This window comes from Galendromus occidentalis, unplaced genomic scaffold (assembly GCF_000255335.2).
Source record: "Galendromus occidentalis unplaced genomic scaffold, Mocc_1.1 scf7180000075756, whole genome shotgun sequence".
Lineage (NCBI taxonomy): Eukaryota > Metazoa > Arthropoda > Arachnida > Mesostigmata > Phytoseiidae > Galendromus > Galendromus occidentalis.
The window spans coordinates 501342-516249 of record NW_003803746.1 but is presented as its reverse complement, the minus strand read 5'-3'; the positions used below and the strand labels follow the sequence as shown (position 1 = coordinate 516249).

The 14908-nt window shown below is 50.7% G+C and overlaps 1 protein-coding gene across 1 annotated transcript; it reads right to left on the bottom strand.

Moving 5' to 3' along the window:
* Positions 1-2759: 2759 nt before the first annotated feature.
* LOC100903678 (secretin receptor-like) lies at positions 2760-13711 on the bottom strand. Its single transcript, XM_003738058.1, has 11 exons — positions 13643-13711; positions 13069-13237; positions 12669-12864; positions 9656-9776; positions 9376-9535; positions 8959-9019; positions 8461-8527; positions 7866-7966; positions 7626-7764; positions 3069-3255; positions 2760-2947 (listed from the first exon to the last, which is right to left on the bottom strand). The coding sequence occupies exons 1-11, from the start codon at positions 13709-13711 to the stop codon at positions 2760-2762; spliced, it is 1458 nt and encodes a 485-aa protein (XP_003738106.1).
* Positions 13712-14908: the final 1197 nt, after the last annotated feature.

Below are 14908 nucleotides of genomic sequence, written 5' to 3'. Positions count from 1 at the left end.
GACGAACTACGCGTCTGGGTGTATGGGCTCTCCATCCGAGTCAGGATAGCGACATTTCCTCTACGTCTGGTATCAGCGTGAATCCAAGATCTACGAGAATCTTATTTTTTCTTACGTGGAATCATCAATATTCATTCAAGTACGCGATTCTTTTTATCACCTACCCCACCTTGCATTCGCGGTTCGAGATTAGGCAGGAGAACAGTATCCAGATGTCTCCAATACTGAGAGGGTGACGAATCGTATGTCGGTCATAGACTTTTCCAGTTCTCGTCGATTGGGGATTCTCCCATAAGAGTGCCCTCGGCCCTCTCTTTCCTTAGAAACAAGCTGGCTCACGACCGAATCGGGTCACTGGAACCTCGCCTCGGGGCACGCGGAAGGGGACGCGATATATCGGTTCTGACACAGACAAGGGAAATCTCATGCAAAATAGGAGATTCAATCACGGCGATATTACTGGGCGTCCATCTTCATCGCAGCCCGTCTGAAGCTGGGATCTTGACGAGTCCCTGAATCAGTTGCCCTACTTTTGTCAAGTTGTTGCCTCAAATAAGGCTTGGAAGCGGTTGAGCAGCGCTGGATCTGGGACGTGGCTTTCGAAAGGCTAATCTGGAAATGCCGCCCAGTCTCCGGAAAAAGGGAGCTGATTTCCAGTCTCCCGAAAGTCCCTCCTTGCGTTCGGGGCATTCTGATTCTGATCCCCAATGCCCCAGCTATAGACAATGTGGCGTCAGCGGATCGACAACGTATTCCAGCAGCCCGCACAGGGACAATCGAGACGAAGAGGGGGAATCAGATTCTGCTCATGGGCTTTGTGATCGCTCTCACTCAGTTTGCTAAGCGAAGAATCGGCCATTAGCTAATGGACACTGAGTTCGCGGTCTCGATGAGCGAGTTCGGAGAAAACTCTTTATACGCGATGCGAAAGGAATCAGCCCGATGACTGCCCGATGAGAAAGCTACAAATGAGCTCGATCGAGATTTCGAATAAACGCGCTTCCGGCTGTCAGTCTCCTCGCTGCCTTCTCCCCGCCCGGTAGAGTTTGGAGAAGCAGGGGGCAGTCGAGAACTAACACCCACGTCGCTCCGTTCGAGCCGTTCGGAAGCGCTATCGGCACGGCTTCGCTAAGCGAGTAAGACACCGCCACGACGCGGTACGGGTTGGCGGGAAGACGGTGAACCCTATAGATGGTGTCAGAAGAAGCTCTTGTGAGTTGGAACTGCCCGGCTCGCCAGCCCCCCTTCCCTATGGATACCGAGTCCGGCTGAGATCTGTCCAAAGGAGCAAGGGTTTGAAGGCGCTAAACGCTGCTAAACGGGAATGAACTAATTCCCAGACCTTATTTTATCTTGAGTGTTTGTTACCGATAAGCTGCCCTTTGAAATCTCTTCCGACGATTCTCTGGATCCGAGAGGCAACAGCGCCACCGACTCTGTGTCGATTTCCCATGCCAAAGAATTCATAGTGCTAATCGAGACTCGTTTATCTTCATTATCCCCCGTGACCGCAACCCCATCTGGGTAGAAAGGTTCAGCTTCGTGCGAATTTATCTTACGCGCAAAACAGGCTTCGAAACCTTCCATATTTATTCCGTTCCTTACTTTAATCCTTACTATGATACCCAGACATGTACAAAGTCAGAGGAGGCTTATTCCCTGAAGCTCCGTCAACTCAAGAAGTTACCTGCAATCTAAGCATGTGGAGGTCCGACTCCTCCGCGGAATGAAGAGCACTGATTGACAAGAATGTGGAATGGAGAATACTTGAGACCAAGTCGCGACATCTCGAACATCAACACAACCTGATTGGAAGAGTCAAATAATCAATCCGGAACGGCTCATCCGGCTCATTCATAAAACGTGAAACAAGTGTATCTAGCTCCAGTCGATCCTGATTTCTTTTCGCATACATCCAGTTTTCCACCCGCATGCACCGTGATCTATCCACATTCTAGGAACATTTCTCCACTGTGTTCACCCACAGAATTCACTGTATGGCCTCGGCGAAATATCTCATTTACCCTGGAGATTAAAAGCCTCGTCGTCAAGATTCGCATCACAAAACTATCACGTAGATGGTATGTACACTCGCTCGATTCCGCTTCCGTTCAGCGCGTTTCCTCGCCCCGCAATTCTGAACTGGCTGATCACGCACAGTTCACAGAGGACGGCATGAAAACGGAACATGAGGAACGCTGGGAGGCCCATTATCCATTTTTGGCATGCTTGATACGTTCTTCCAGGGAAATAATACCCAAGCTCAGGCAAAAGGATCTAGCTCGACACATCTCACGGGGCGGACTGTCCGAATACATAATTCGAGGGTTTCGTCTTCGAAAACGAATGATAGGAGGTCATTGAGCTGAGGCACATTTTCTCAACGAGCCATGACGCTAATAGAGATCCTCTGAATGCAGTCCTGTGACTCCTCGCTCACATACATACTTACACACGCACTACATTCATTCGTTCATACAAGCTTTCAGCTTTCAATCTGAACTCGAATCATTCTCTTCAGGAGCATGAACTCCCGAGTTGAGAGAACTCCTAAGGAGGTACATCTCCTATCGACATCAACGTTTTCCTCTCGGCTTCTCCGCTCGCCTTGATTTTATATCAGCTATCGGTAGTGGCTCCCTCCTCCAAAAACCGTAGGTCCCGCTCACGCTTGCTCAAAAGTCAATGGCTTCCAGCTCGCTCCGTTGGTAAAGAAGTTTCCTTGCGCCGCGACCGCATCCCTTGAACTTTCGCCGCACTCAGACTCCCGATTCAATGAGATTGGGTTCTTTTGGCATGTCCAGCGAAGCCGGAACTCGATCGAAAAAGCATGTTCCTCTCGAAGGCGGGCTGTTCTCAATGCTGCACAGACAGGTGTGCTCCAGCTCCTCCTTTGCCGTGTATTGGTTCGCCGAGTCGCGATGCAGGAGCTGGCGTCTCTCGAAAACTGTAAATTCAGAAGAAGAATGGTTTTATTGATGCGCATGCGGAATGAAACAAGGATACCCTCGATAGAGATTCCGATAGAATTGTTCGATATATGATTCTCCGGAAAAGCCGTAGCTCACATCTGGATTTCGTTGTGAACGTCCGATGAGATGTCGAGTCTCTTTTTGAGTAGTTGGCCGAAGACTCGTAAGTCGCGGATCGCTTGAGGAACGACATCTTCGACTTCAGACCTTGAGGCAGAATTCTGATGACCTCAGATTGCACTTCATTATTGAAGAAACAGTAAAGCAACGCGACGACTGAGCCCTGGAAGAATGGATCTTTCCGTGTCATCAATGTACTACTAATCATGACGCGGAGAGAGAAATGTCATTCCTTGTCATTCGATACAGAGCTTCTTTGATCCAGTCTGCCTCTGTTCCGCGTGAGACAACAACCTGGGGTCATGCCCGTACTCCAGGAGATCGTGAATAATTTTTCAACAATAATGAATTGTTCTAGTCGCATGACATCCTCGTCAGTCATCGAAAATCGTTCCGGATTTGTGGAAAAAAAGGCGTGTGAATTGACTGGACGCCCATTAGGTATGTATCGGAATGCAAGAATTGTATGTACCCAATGAACTAGTTATTAGTTGTTGCTTCGTTTATTGTTGGCTGTTGGCGTCTAAGTGATATTCTGCGACTCGCCTGCACCGTGGCTCACTCGGCAAGATCGGCGACTGCATTCTCTTTGAACTATACTCGAAATTCTGCTCGACGCTTTCCCGTAGAAATACCATTTTCCAGGACGTCCCTCGGTACATGAGAACCGAATCTGTATTCGCATCAGACAACGAACGGGGAAGTGTCCTGCTGCGCACCGCCAGCGGGACCAGGAGGAAGCTCGTTTGTACTCAATCTGTGCATGTTTTTAGGTTAGGATTCGTCCACAGAGTCTCCAGGCTCCAAGGTCCCAACGATGATGGGATTTCCATGATAGAGTGTCCTCGTGTATGGTAGGTGAAAACCTCCTCTCCCGACGGGGCAAATGCCGCATACCTTCAATTTTATCAAGAGACTTCCGATCTCACGCGGGGGAAAAGGACGTTTCCATGATGCGCCTCGGTATCCGCGAGGCTCATTTTCATGATGCTAACCCTTCGTCCACAAAACGACGTCCGTGGCGACAGCATGCATGCAAGTTATCAAATTGAGCCACATGCTTTCGCGAAATGCTTCCGCATTCTTTCTTGGCCCTCTCTTCGCCTGCGTTGACCGATCCGGATCGACGCGCCATGACCGTTCCTATCTCGAATCGATGAAAATCGAGGAATAGTATCGACATCGAAGCCTGTGGACTCGAGCATCAATGCTGGTCCGAATTTAGAGCGAAGGAGCTTTCGGAGTCCACTCGTGTCCTCCTTCGGCCCAACTCTATTTCCCGGCCGCAATCCCCTAAGGTAAGAAGTCCCCCCCAGCTGAAACCCACCTCCAGCTTACGGAATCACATAAGGCAATTGGATATCGTGCACCCAAGTCTGGACTTTGTGACCGAGTTCGGTGACCGACGACGCGCTGATCTTCCTGATCCAAAGACCGGCGCCGGTAAGGGCCTAAGCTCCGAACGTCTGATGCGGCTCGAATTTCCGTGCTTGAATTTCACCGTCTGACGAGAAGCCATATTTCAACGACCAGAGGCACGAACAAACACGACCACTCTCGGAATGATTCCTCAGCGCTAAACCGAAGGTATCGGCTATGATTATAAGTTCCTCATCGAATTCCCATTAACGGAATTTTTGAATTCAGAAATTCATCAAGAAGATTGAATTGAGTAAGTGACGCGTCGGAATTCCGAATTCCGCATTCTCCGCCCGAAGACATAGCTCTCCTCCTCGTCATTCTCCAAGTCACGCGTGAAGACTCGTCCGTTTGTTTGTTGCTGGCTTGGCTCATCTTGAGCTACCTCCACAAGACATCCGGATGCCGATACATCTCACTCTGTTTGCGTTGAGACTAGTGTTGCCTTTCGGACCCGCGAGCTTTTCCTTTTGTTTCCCTCCGGCTGTGAGCATCGGATGACCACAACACATCCTTGGGCTCTTCTTGCTTCCCTTCAGTCGTCGTTTACCTACGCTGCCTGGTTGTCGATCCCAACAAAGTGGTTTGGCGATTAGCTCTGTCACAGACGACGACCAGCTAGGCGTGAAACCGATCACCCAAAGCCGAACTTCCATTAGCAATGATTTCACCGGACTGCCCGGAGTAGAACGAGTGACATCGGACTGCACGAGTTCAGAATCGAATCCACGCGTTTCGGGAGCTTCGCTTCAATCTTTAGTTTATCTTCGAGGGTATTCATTATTCCGCACAGATCTCCCTCGCAGCTGGCGGCGACTCGTTCGCCCCGCATGATTCTTCTTCAACGTTCTCCAAACGTCCTCGGAGTGAGATTGCGATCCGAATGGAAAGAATCCGAACCCCAAGAAGGTCCGCCTGTCTTTGGAGAGCCTCCGAACGAGTGTTTTAGCTCCTCGTACAGAGAAAGAATGAAGCGAACTTTGAGGTTCAGTACTTTCCAGAATAATGATAATTTGAAATTAAATCTCTCGAATCGCTCAACAAGTCGAGCGAGATCTCTGTCCTGTTCGACCGAGGTAAGCAGATTCGGGGAGCTTCCTCCCGAACAAGAGGAAAACTCTCGCAAGGGAATCGCTCTCGGAATGGGTCGCCGAAGCCGCGATGGCTATGAAAGTGACGGAGCGTCTCTTTTCTCCAGAGCCCTGGAAATCTTCGATAACGTTTTGAGGTCATCTTCGTCCTCATGGGTTCTCACTCGAGGATGTACAGGGGATGGCAGGGACTTCGACGATTCTGAGCTATTAGACTTCATGGTTTGTGTCGGACGGTGGACGCAAGCTCTTTTGCCCTTACCACGTTGACGTCTCTCTTTCCGGCGGAGTATTTTATGGAGATTCAACATTTGAGGTAAGAGATCCGAAAGTTCATCGAGGTCCGAGTCTATTTTCCTGCTGAGAGGAGATCGAGATGGGCTTCCGGATCTCCTGGCAGACCTCCTATGATTACGGCTATGCTTCCGGCTGCGGCGTTCGTCTTCAGCATTTCCTCTTCGTCCGTCTCTTCCCCTCGAGCCAACCCTCGGCCCAGATCGTTTCCTCGCGCCTCCCGATTCAATGATCGCGTCCCCATTTGGATCTCTGCACGTCCATCTATCGGCAGTATTCCCTGCAGGCTGCGACATTTCCAAGTTCTGCGGAACCGGAGCAGATATTTCTGGGAGCATCGTTGTCCGCAGAGAATTCGAGAGTTTTCTCACGAGATTCCAATGACAATGAGGGGGCTCACAGCTGCGAACGACCGAACGACGGCGAGACGAGTTCTGCCGCCGCGCGGTGCACTGGGAACCGGTGAATGAAAGAACGTTCACTGAACGGAAGTTTCCATGAAGCAGCGCATCGGATGTTCCGTGCTGGGAATCCGGAAGGAGAGAGCGCGGGCGAACGCATCGCATTGGGGTGTCGGCGAGCTTTCTCAAGCTGAGCCGAATAAATTTCCAGACAGCATGCTCACGTGGAGACTGAGTGAGAGCGAAAAAGATTTCCCAGGGAGGTCGTCTTCCACTAGTGACGCTATTTTGCTCCTCCTGGTGAACTCTCTCAATAGAGACAAATGACAGAGCCGAATCCGTAGCGGTTTCCATTGCAAGGGTGAACGGGCCAGGGAGGATCCCTCGTCATGAATTTATCTCAATTCCGATCATGCTGCAAAGAGCGATGCTTCGACGCTCCATGAGGTCACCCTTCAGGGTTTAGGGAGTCCAAATGACGGGGAGGGGCATTGGAAATGCGTTCGCACAATGACTGAGGACGAGATTGAGGAACATGGAGATAGACGCGAGAGAGAGAAGAAACCTCGGCGGGGAAGCAGTAAGGGAAGGGGCCACGGAGACAGAGACATGTAGACTGAGAAGGAGACACGGACGAGGAGAAGGAGACATGGCTAGAGAGAAGAAGTCATGGAGACGAAATAGACTAAATGGACAGGGAACGTGACATGGAGGGACAGAGCGAATGAAGCCACCCAACGGCGTATTTCATTTCTGGAGACTTGTGAGAGGAGCTTCAGAGTCTTCTCTCGAAGATGATGATGAACAAGCTGGGCTTTTCTCCTCCGAAGTGTTATGGCTCCAGCCATTTTCTCGGCGAAGCGGAGATGAAACGGGAGCCTGACCTTGATCTGGTCTGCAGGTCGAAGCTTAAAAACATGCGGATGCGAGCCGCGTTCCTGGATATGATGGCTGATCGAGAGGATAGAACGAAAATACCGAACGAAAATCTACCGCGCTGAAAAGTCCTTGCTGCTGGAGATCTCGCTCAGTCCAGGAGAAGCTGAGGTCTGGAGTTTTCCTGGTCAGCCTGCGTAGGTCAGTGATACACTTGCACAACGAAACCAATTCTGGGCATGTTCCTTAATGAGTCCGATTCATTTCGACCCTCAATGGAACGGGATCGGGTTTGATGGACAACGAATAAGCAATCCGAAGGCCTAGTGTTCGACATCGATGCGCTGCGTTTGAGCCAGAACGAGCTCGTCACATCTTTCATTACGACCTTCCTGTACAATTGCTATCTAGGTATCAATCATGAGTGCCCCCGCTTAATGGCAATGTCTTACCTGGAACGACGAGAAAATTTGGTCGATATACAGCCAGTAGATCTGCACGATGTCGTCATCAACCAAGGAGACTATGAATAGCACTGTATAATGTACTCCGAACAAAGGAACGAGGACCAACGTTGATCGGAACCACTTCCTGAAAATTCGATTCCCCATTCAACAGTGGAGGATGGATCTCGTATCCGGAGAACGGCGGGAATCGGCTCGTGGAAAATTCATTCGAATGCTTATTCTCACCGATAGCGAATATTACGATTGTGGCTCTCTTGAACCGCCGTCGCAGATGAAACTTTCAGGAATACGACGCGCGTTATTCTCAGAAAGAAGAAGAAGTTCAACTGTAAAGAGAGGCCAATGCTGAGAAACGTTTTTCGACCGCTCCTTCACCTATGAGCAGTTCAGCTCCATCCCACATAGGCTTCCTTGGTCGTGACTCGTTACGGAGGAGGAGACGGATATCGAAACATTATGAGCGAAAAGCAATCGTTATTAGAGCAGCTCCGCTATCAAACTATTCCGTGCCTGGACTCATCGTCTTTCGCTACCGTGGTCACCGACTACTATCTGTTTCACAACAAATGTCGTGGTCGAAGTTTAATATCTATAACGCTCCCGGCGTAAAAACTTCGTTAGAACTTGTGAGCGGAAGCGACCATCTCGAGAACGCTTTACGAACCAATGGAGAGGCATCCTTACGACAGCGTCAGATGATGACTTCATCTTTAACTCGAGTTCGCTAGCTCCCTCGGATCCCTTGGTCCGGAGAGCTCTTTTCCGAGGCGCTCTTCAGATTTTGCAGGGCGGACTTCAGGAACGGAACAGAGCTACTCACCACTATTGAAAAAGTAATCGGTCCTCGGTGTATCCACGTTACTGCAGGTGGTCCAGTAACCCAGCAACTGTGAAAAGGATTCGAACTGTCAGGACGCAGAATAGAGATTACTGCATATCCTCACGGGTGAGAAGTGTCTAGAATTCATCCTCCCTTCTGCAACGATCGGGTGAGGGAAGGAGGGGGAGGGGGGTTCGGACTCTGTGGAAGCTATCGAATCGTTGGAGGGGTTCTCCTCGCAAACGAGAGAACAGCTTCGTCGCTTATCAGACGAGACGTAAATAGCTGATCCTCCAAGAAAGTCCAAAACGAGATTGATCAGGAAGCTCAGGGAAGACTTGAAAGCAAGAACATCGGAACACCGGAGCGATATCGGTTCCCTAAGCTCCAACACGTCGACTATCCACCAGTCGATGGGCAGTCACACCGTTTTCAACCTCGAAAGCTCAAAATAAAACCTCGCTGAAAGGGAGATTCCTCCCGGGCAAGTGGACTCACTCTTCATTGTCCATAATCGCGTTCACTATAGTCCAGATGATCACTGAAGGCATCGGGAACCCTGCGGGGGTTTGTCTTTAGAATTCTGTCAAATCACCCGAAAATAATCACAACACCGAGAATAAAACGAGCTTTTCGAGCATAGACGTAGCGTAGACGAGTTTCGCGCTTCGGATAATTATGATAATCATTTTCTATATACTTTATTATACAGGCGTAGAAAACGATGGACCCGCCTATCAGCGAGCCTCGAGCTGACGAGAGCGCAGTTGGTAAGAGCTACCGAGAGTTATTCTGGAAATCCCTCAACAGATTTCAAACTCTCCCCTCTTCGCGATTCCCTCGCCCAAATACTCCTGCCTTGCGGGAGAAATGATCTCCCGATTATAAGGAAGTCGCTTCCGTGATCGAACTTACCCCATCCCATGAGCACGTAGCTTGTGATCTTCGAGTTATCCTTATATACAGACATGAATATGAGATTGTAGAGATAGAGACCCTCCATCAGAATCCAACAGTAATTTGCTGCCAATGTGTAATGGAAAACGACCATGAAAATTCGGCAGCCCGTATAATCCTGAAACAATAGAACAATTCGTTCGAAACGGGAGGACTACAACCGCTGAATGGAATTCACGAGAAAATGGGCCCAGCGGCCACGATTTAGTGTCTCTGGGGGAAAAGATTAGATCCTCACCGAGCCGAACGATTGTACTCCAGTAGGGAACACGAGGAACTTTGTGACGACGATGAGACTTCTCAGCATGAATGACGCGAAGAGATGCAAATGCAATTTGTTCCGTGGACATCGAAGTCGTCTGCAATTTAGACGGAGAGAAGAGAAGCAGTGGTGAGACTTCGTGACTTGACGTGACTTGACGTGACTTGGAATCGCTCAAGAGCTTCCAGTCAATTCCTATTCTCGGCGGCACCGGTCGCCCTGGCACGTTTCTAAAAACCAAGACGCAAATCAGTGCCGGTACATAGCACGACCGGCATGCAGCGACGGACACGCGGAAATTGGGTCGTGGGAGGGATCGGCAAACTTTCCGGAGTCGGAGCATCCTTCTCGAGAGAAAAACTCACGGGGGCAAAATCTATTCGCATCGCTTACTGCATTCATGAGCGCATTGGACTCGAGACGCACAATTAACGAATTCAAGCGTTCGGGCAATCGCTATTATCGGAAGCCGATCGCTGGAAAAAACGTGGCTCAGTTTCCGACTCGGAAACACATTCAGCAGACGGGAGCGGCTCGCGGCAGCACACGGACTGTGCAACCTGGCTTACGTCATTCTGCTCCGGGATGTTTGTCTGCTCACCATTGTATAATACTTCTGCGATTGCCCTGGCGACACCCGCAACAGTCGGCCGCTTTCGAATCCCTATCGGGGTCCCGATTCCCCTCGAGCTCGGACAGGCCTCTCGTGGAACATCCCTTTGAACTTCCTCGCAGGTAGGGTTCTGAGAGAAGGACTCACGGAGGTGTAACTCCATCGATTCTCATTGAATTCGAGAAAAACTCACTGAACATGAGGAGGAAGTTCCTGTCGTCCGTGTCGAGCTTTCGGGGACTTCGGTTCAGTTCTCTGAGCGCGAGCAAATCGTGTGGAATGAATACGTGAGCTTATCACCAAGCTCCCGCTCGAAGGTTTGGAATTCTGGGGAGTCGGTCCGACTCCTACTGATCCCAGAGAAAATGGAAAGTCAGACTTTTTGGAGTTCTCGAGAAATGGCGGAGATGATGAGTGGAAGAGTCCTGGAAGACCGTCCGCGAACGGCTCCCGACCGGGAGTATCGTTCCCTTTTTCAGAACATTCGTCGGATCAATTTATTACGACCTATCTGAATACCGAGATGCCCTCTTCTGAGCGATTGTGCTGCGAGGCTTACGACATTGAATTTTAATTTCGATCAGTCATCAGAATTTTCCCTCTCTTCCGCGAGTTTCGAGAGATATATGGGTGTGCCCCGTCGCGCTACGCGATACAGATTGCCGCTTGCGCCGGCCGTCTCCGGGAAGGAGTCATCGTGACTTATCCAGAGCGTTGACGTATCGCTCAAATGGTGTGGATCAAAAGCGGGCTCGCCGAGATAAGCGCAAATTCCGGTTTGATTCGTGAAAAAGCTGGGGATTCGCGTCTCCTCTTGATTCGGGTCCGTACGTCCCGGAACTACGTTCAGGAGCCCCAAGTACGGCGAGCTTTGCCCAATCAACGTTCGCTGACTCTCAGCGTTCGCTGACCCGAACCACCGGGAACCCCGCGATCGGATCTAACCAATTTTAGATTAAGGTTACATCGCTTCTTGGGTCCCAGAAGCGGGCGAGCCGGCGGGCCAAGATCAGACGATGAAAATCGGAGTGCTTGCTTCGATAAATGACTTCGTCGGATGAGCAGACGCTCATCAGCGTTGCTCGGCGTCTTTTCAAACTCGGAGAGTGACCAGTACGGAAAGTTCTAGTCTCCGCGGCTCAATCTTCTAATTGCGAATGCCCGTCTATCCCGATCACTTGGACAGAGTGAATCCACTCCACGGAAGTGGCTGCGAGTGCATGGCTGACCAGTTTACTTCGATGGAGGTGTTAACTTTTCCTTCGCCGGGCGGCGGTCCATTTCGCACCCTCGTGTCGCGGAAGCGATCTCTGCACAAGCTCGGGGTCATGTTCGAGGGTACGTAATCCTATCACTTCAAAGCTTTGGAGCGAGCCACACCGGCGTCGAATTTTTATGACCGGACAAGCGACAGCTTCCTTCGATTCCATCAAGTCCGAGCTCTGAGCGGAATGTCTTCGTATCTGGCTAAGTCGTCCCTGGATGCCTCGTGAATTTCGGAGTTGACTTCTTGTCCACGGTCTTCGAGGATACGCCCCTCGTAGAGCTCGGGGCTGGTCGTAGAATTCCTCGACTCATTAGCTCGATCGCTTCATGAGCTCCGTCGCGTGGCGAATATCACCGAGCATTCGTGTTTGATGAGTCGTTGCCAAGCGAGCAGCTCGTGTCGAGCTCATTGGAAGATCCGGGAGGAGAGCGATGTCAACCTCTCACAGAGGTTGACTCCCATTAATATTCGTTCGACATCGCCCGGCTTGGTGATTGACAAACATTGAACCGATCAAGTTAGAGCTGTCCACACGTGAGTCAGATTCGAGAATCAATCGCTCTAGTTCCATACATAGCGACTAAAGCACCGAGTCTTTAGATTCCGACTGCACCCCAACGGTCGGATAGCTCAGACGGAAACGAGCGTGAACGAGCGCCAGCCTCGCTCAGGACAGCGAAGTTGAAAATTCTGCCTTCCGGAATGAAGAGAGCAGCCAAAAAATTTACGACCCTCGCAGGCGTAAAACCTCCGTCCAGTTGCGTAAGGCGGAGCGAACAACAATCAAAAGACTGTGTGACCACGACTGCTATCGACAGCGAGGGTGGACACGGTGGAGCCTCGGCGTCCGCACAAGCCGCAGCTTGTGCGAGCTGTTTGATCAGGGAGCCCTGCCGGAGACGTCACAACAACATCGAAGCTATCGGTCAGCTCGAACGAAATGGCCCTCATGAGGCCTCTCGATTTAGCTGAGAGCAGGACTTGAACGCGAATTCTAACCCTTAGTTTCCAGCTAGCCAAATAGGTACTATCATAAGTCATTAGTGATAGGAGGATAAGTATGGAAGAGGATCGCCATCGACATCCCGGAACCGCAACCCATTACTCACTTTAGAGAAACTAGAAGGATGAAAGCTGCAATTAAGAGTATGAGGGATGTCGAGTATCCGATGAAAGACACCCGTTTTATGCTCCTTAGGTATTTCGTCATGACGCGAATGTATTCGAGGTGAGCATCGTTGAAGCACGTGAAGTAGTTCGGGGGTGACCACTGCCCTTCCGCCGAGCAGGTCCGGGAGACGCTTTCTGGAAAGAAAGATAAGCGGGGATGAGAGGCCTGGCAGAATGGAGGAGCTTGCGATAAGCCTGAGAACCTTCCCCAAGGAGAAAAACGGTGCTCTTATCGCGGACTGACTGAGCATAGGGAAGGATGCGGCGTCGGATCCATATGTTTTGGATGCGGAATGGTTTTCAGAGCCGAATGGACAATATTCCGCGGCCAGAACTCACTGTGCGAGCTGTACTGTTTGACTTTGGATGGACAGGTCTGGTTCAGGGTTTCTCCGGGTGACGCCGATCTCCAGCATAACGAGCCGTCCCAATCGGCGGGGCAATTCCCTCTCATATCGTCCGTCAAGTTGCACCACGACGATGACGGCAGGGCCAGGCGTTCGTCGACCTGGAATCGTAATTATTCAATTATTCTTCGTTAGAGATTGTCATGAGCTTGCGAGTCAAACTGTCGCAGGATACTTCAATTCGATTCGTGAAACCTGAGCCCGCCCCGGGATGGCGACGCGCCGGCCGTCTATCGAGTCTCTCTTCTGCGGAAAGAAGTCAACGACAGGCCGACGATCGGTCGCTTGTTCACAAAGTGGCTGCCGCCATTTCATCATCGAACAGTTTCGCGAGAGCTCGGCTGCAACAGCTGTTTACTTGCGGCATGGAGTCCTCAAAAAGCGTCCTCGGTGTTCTGCGCCGGGGAGGTATTGCATAAATCCTTGCTCTTGGATCCCAAGAGAAATTGGAAAACGGAGGCATTGGTATCTCCGAATCGCAAATCTACTCCGATCTACGCGATTACAATTTGGTCGCATTTTTCGCTTCGGGGATTTTTGGAGTTTGTGAGCTCGGTGAGACATCCTTTCGGCATCTCAATACATTTCTGAGAGCATGAAATACTCCGAACAAGGAACTGTTGGCCTCTCTCGGCCGTGTGGGAGAGAGTTAACCACTGTCGGGAAGAGAATTATTATCGCTGCGCTCGATTCTGGACAATGGAAACGAAGGCCCCGCCCTCATCATCGATAAGCCCGCTGCCTTCGATTGCGTAACATTTCACGCCGTTATCACTCGAGCGGATCCCTTGACACTTTCTCATTACGCGATCGCGCCGCTCGTGTTTGAGTTTGTTGCCCTGGTCATCCGCCCCGAGTTTCGATCCAGTTTCTCTTTCGGTCACTGGATCTCTGTCTGCACTTGCCAGCACGCTCTCACTCAATCAATCAGAAAAACAATGTTCTACTTGTTCGGTCAATCTCCCTCTCCACCTCTCTCGCAGAAGCACCCTCGAGGCTACGTATCGTGGAACATCGCTACATATACGGCTCTTGGTCATCGTTCCGTCGGCTCCACACTCCGAAGCTTTGTTGATCAGAAATATTTCGGAGTTCTGACCCACAGCTCGGCGAATGTCTGACCCGGTGTTGAGCATGCGAGCGAAAGGAGAATCAAGACGCCCGATAAGTCCTTGAAACTTGATTCTTCATGCAGCGCATCCGGACAAATCTAGACCCAAGACGACGGAGCTGCACCCCGAATACCTCTCTGCAGATATCGGCTTTTTCGATGCAGCATCTGCCGGGGATACAAGGAGGGACGCACATGCGGAGAGATTGATTGCAATATCTTGATTTCCCTCTCGATTCTACCGATCCGAGGGTTCTGGTGCGAGTCAAACATTGCTTTGGACGACTTTCAATACTCTCGATATCAAACGTGCCGATACACTTCTCCGGTGAGTCGACAAGTCGCTCTGCAAGTCTGATAATTTTGGACGGGCCTTCGCTCTCTCCAAACAAGCGTATTCCCCGGGCCCACTTGTTTTTCGTATTCTGGGAATCACGGAAGCTGAGAAGCGAGCACCGTCGTCGTGTTTGTGACCGTTGCCTTGAGATTCTGCCGGATTTTTCCCCCGAAGCCTCAATCCTGTGCTCCGGAATCTCCTACCTGAAGCTCGCGGAAATCACCCGTTCTCAGTGTTCTACTTAGACCACCCGTCAGGGACTGTCAGTATCGAGGTTTCCGTAACTTTCTGGAAAAAGCGTCACCCTCTTGCCCTGTGGCCCAT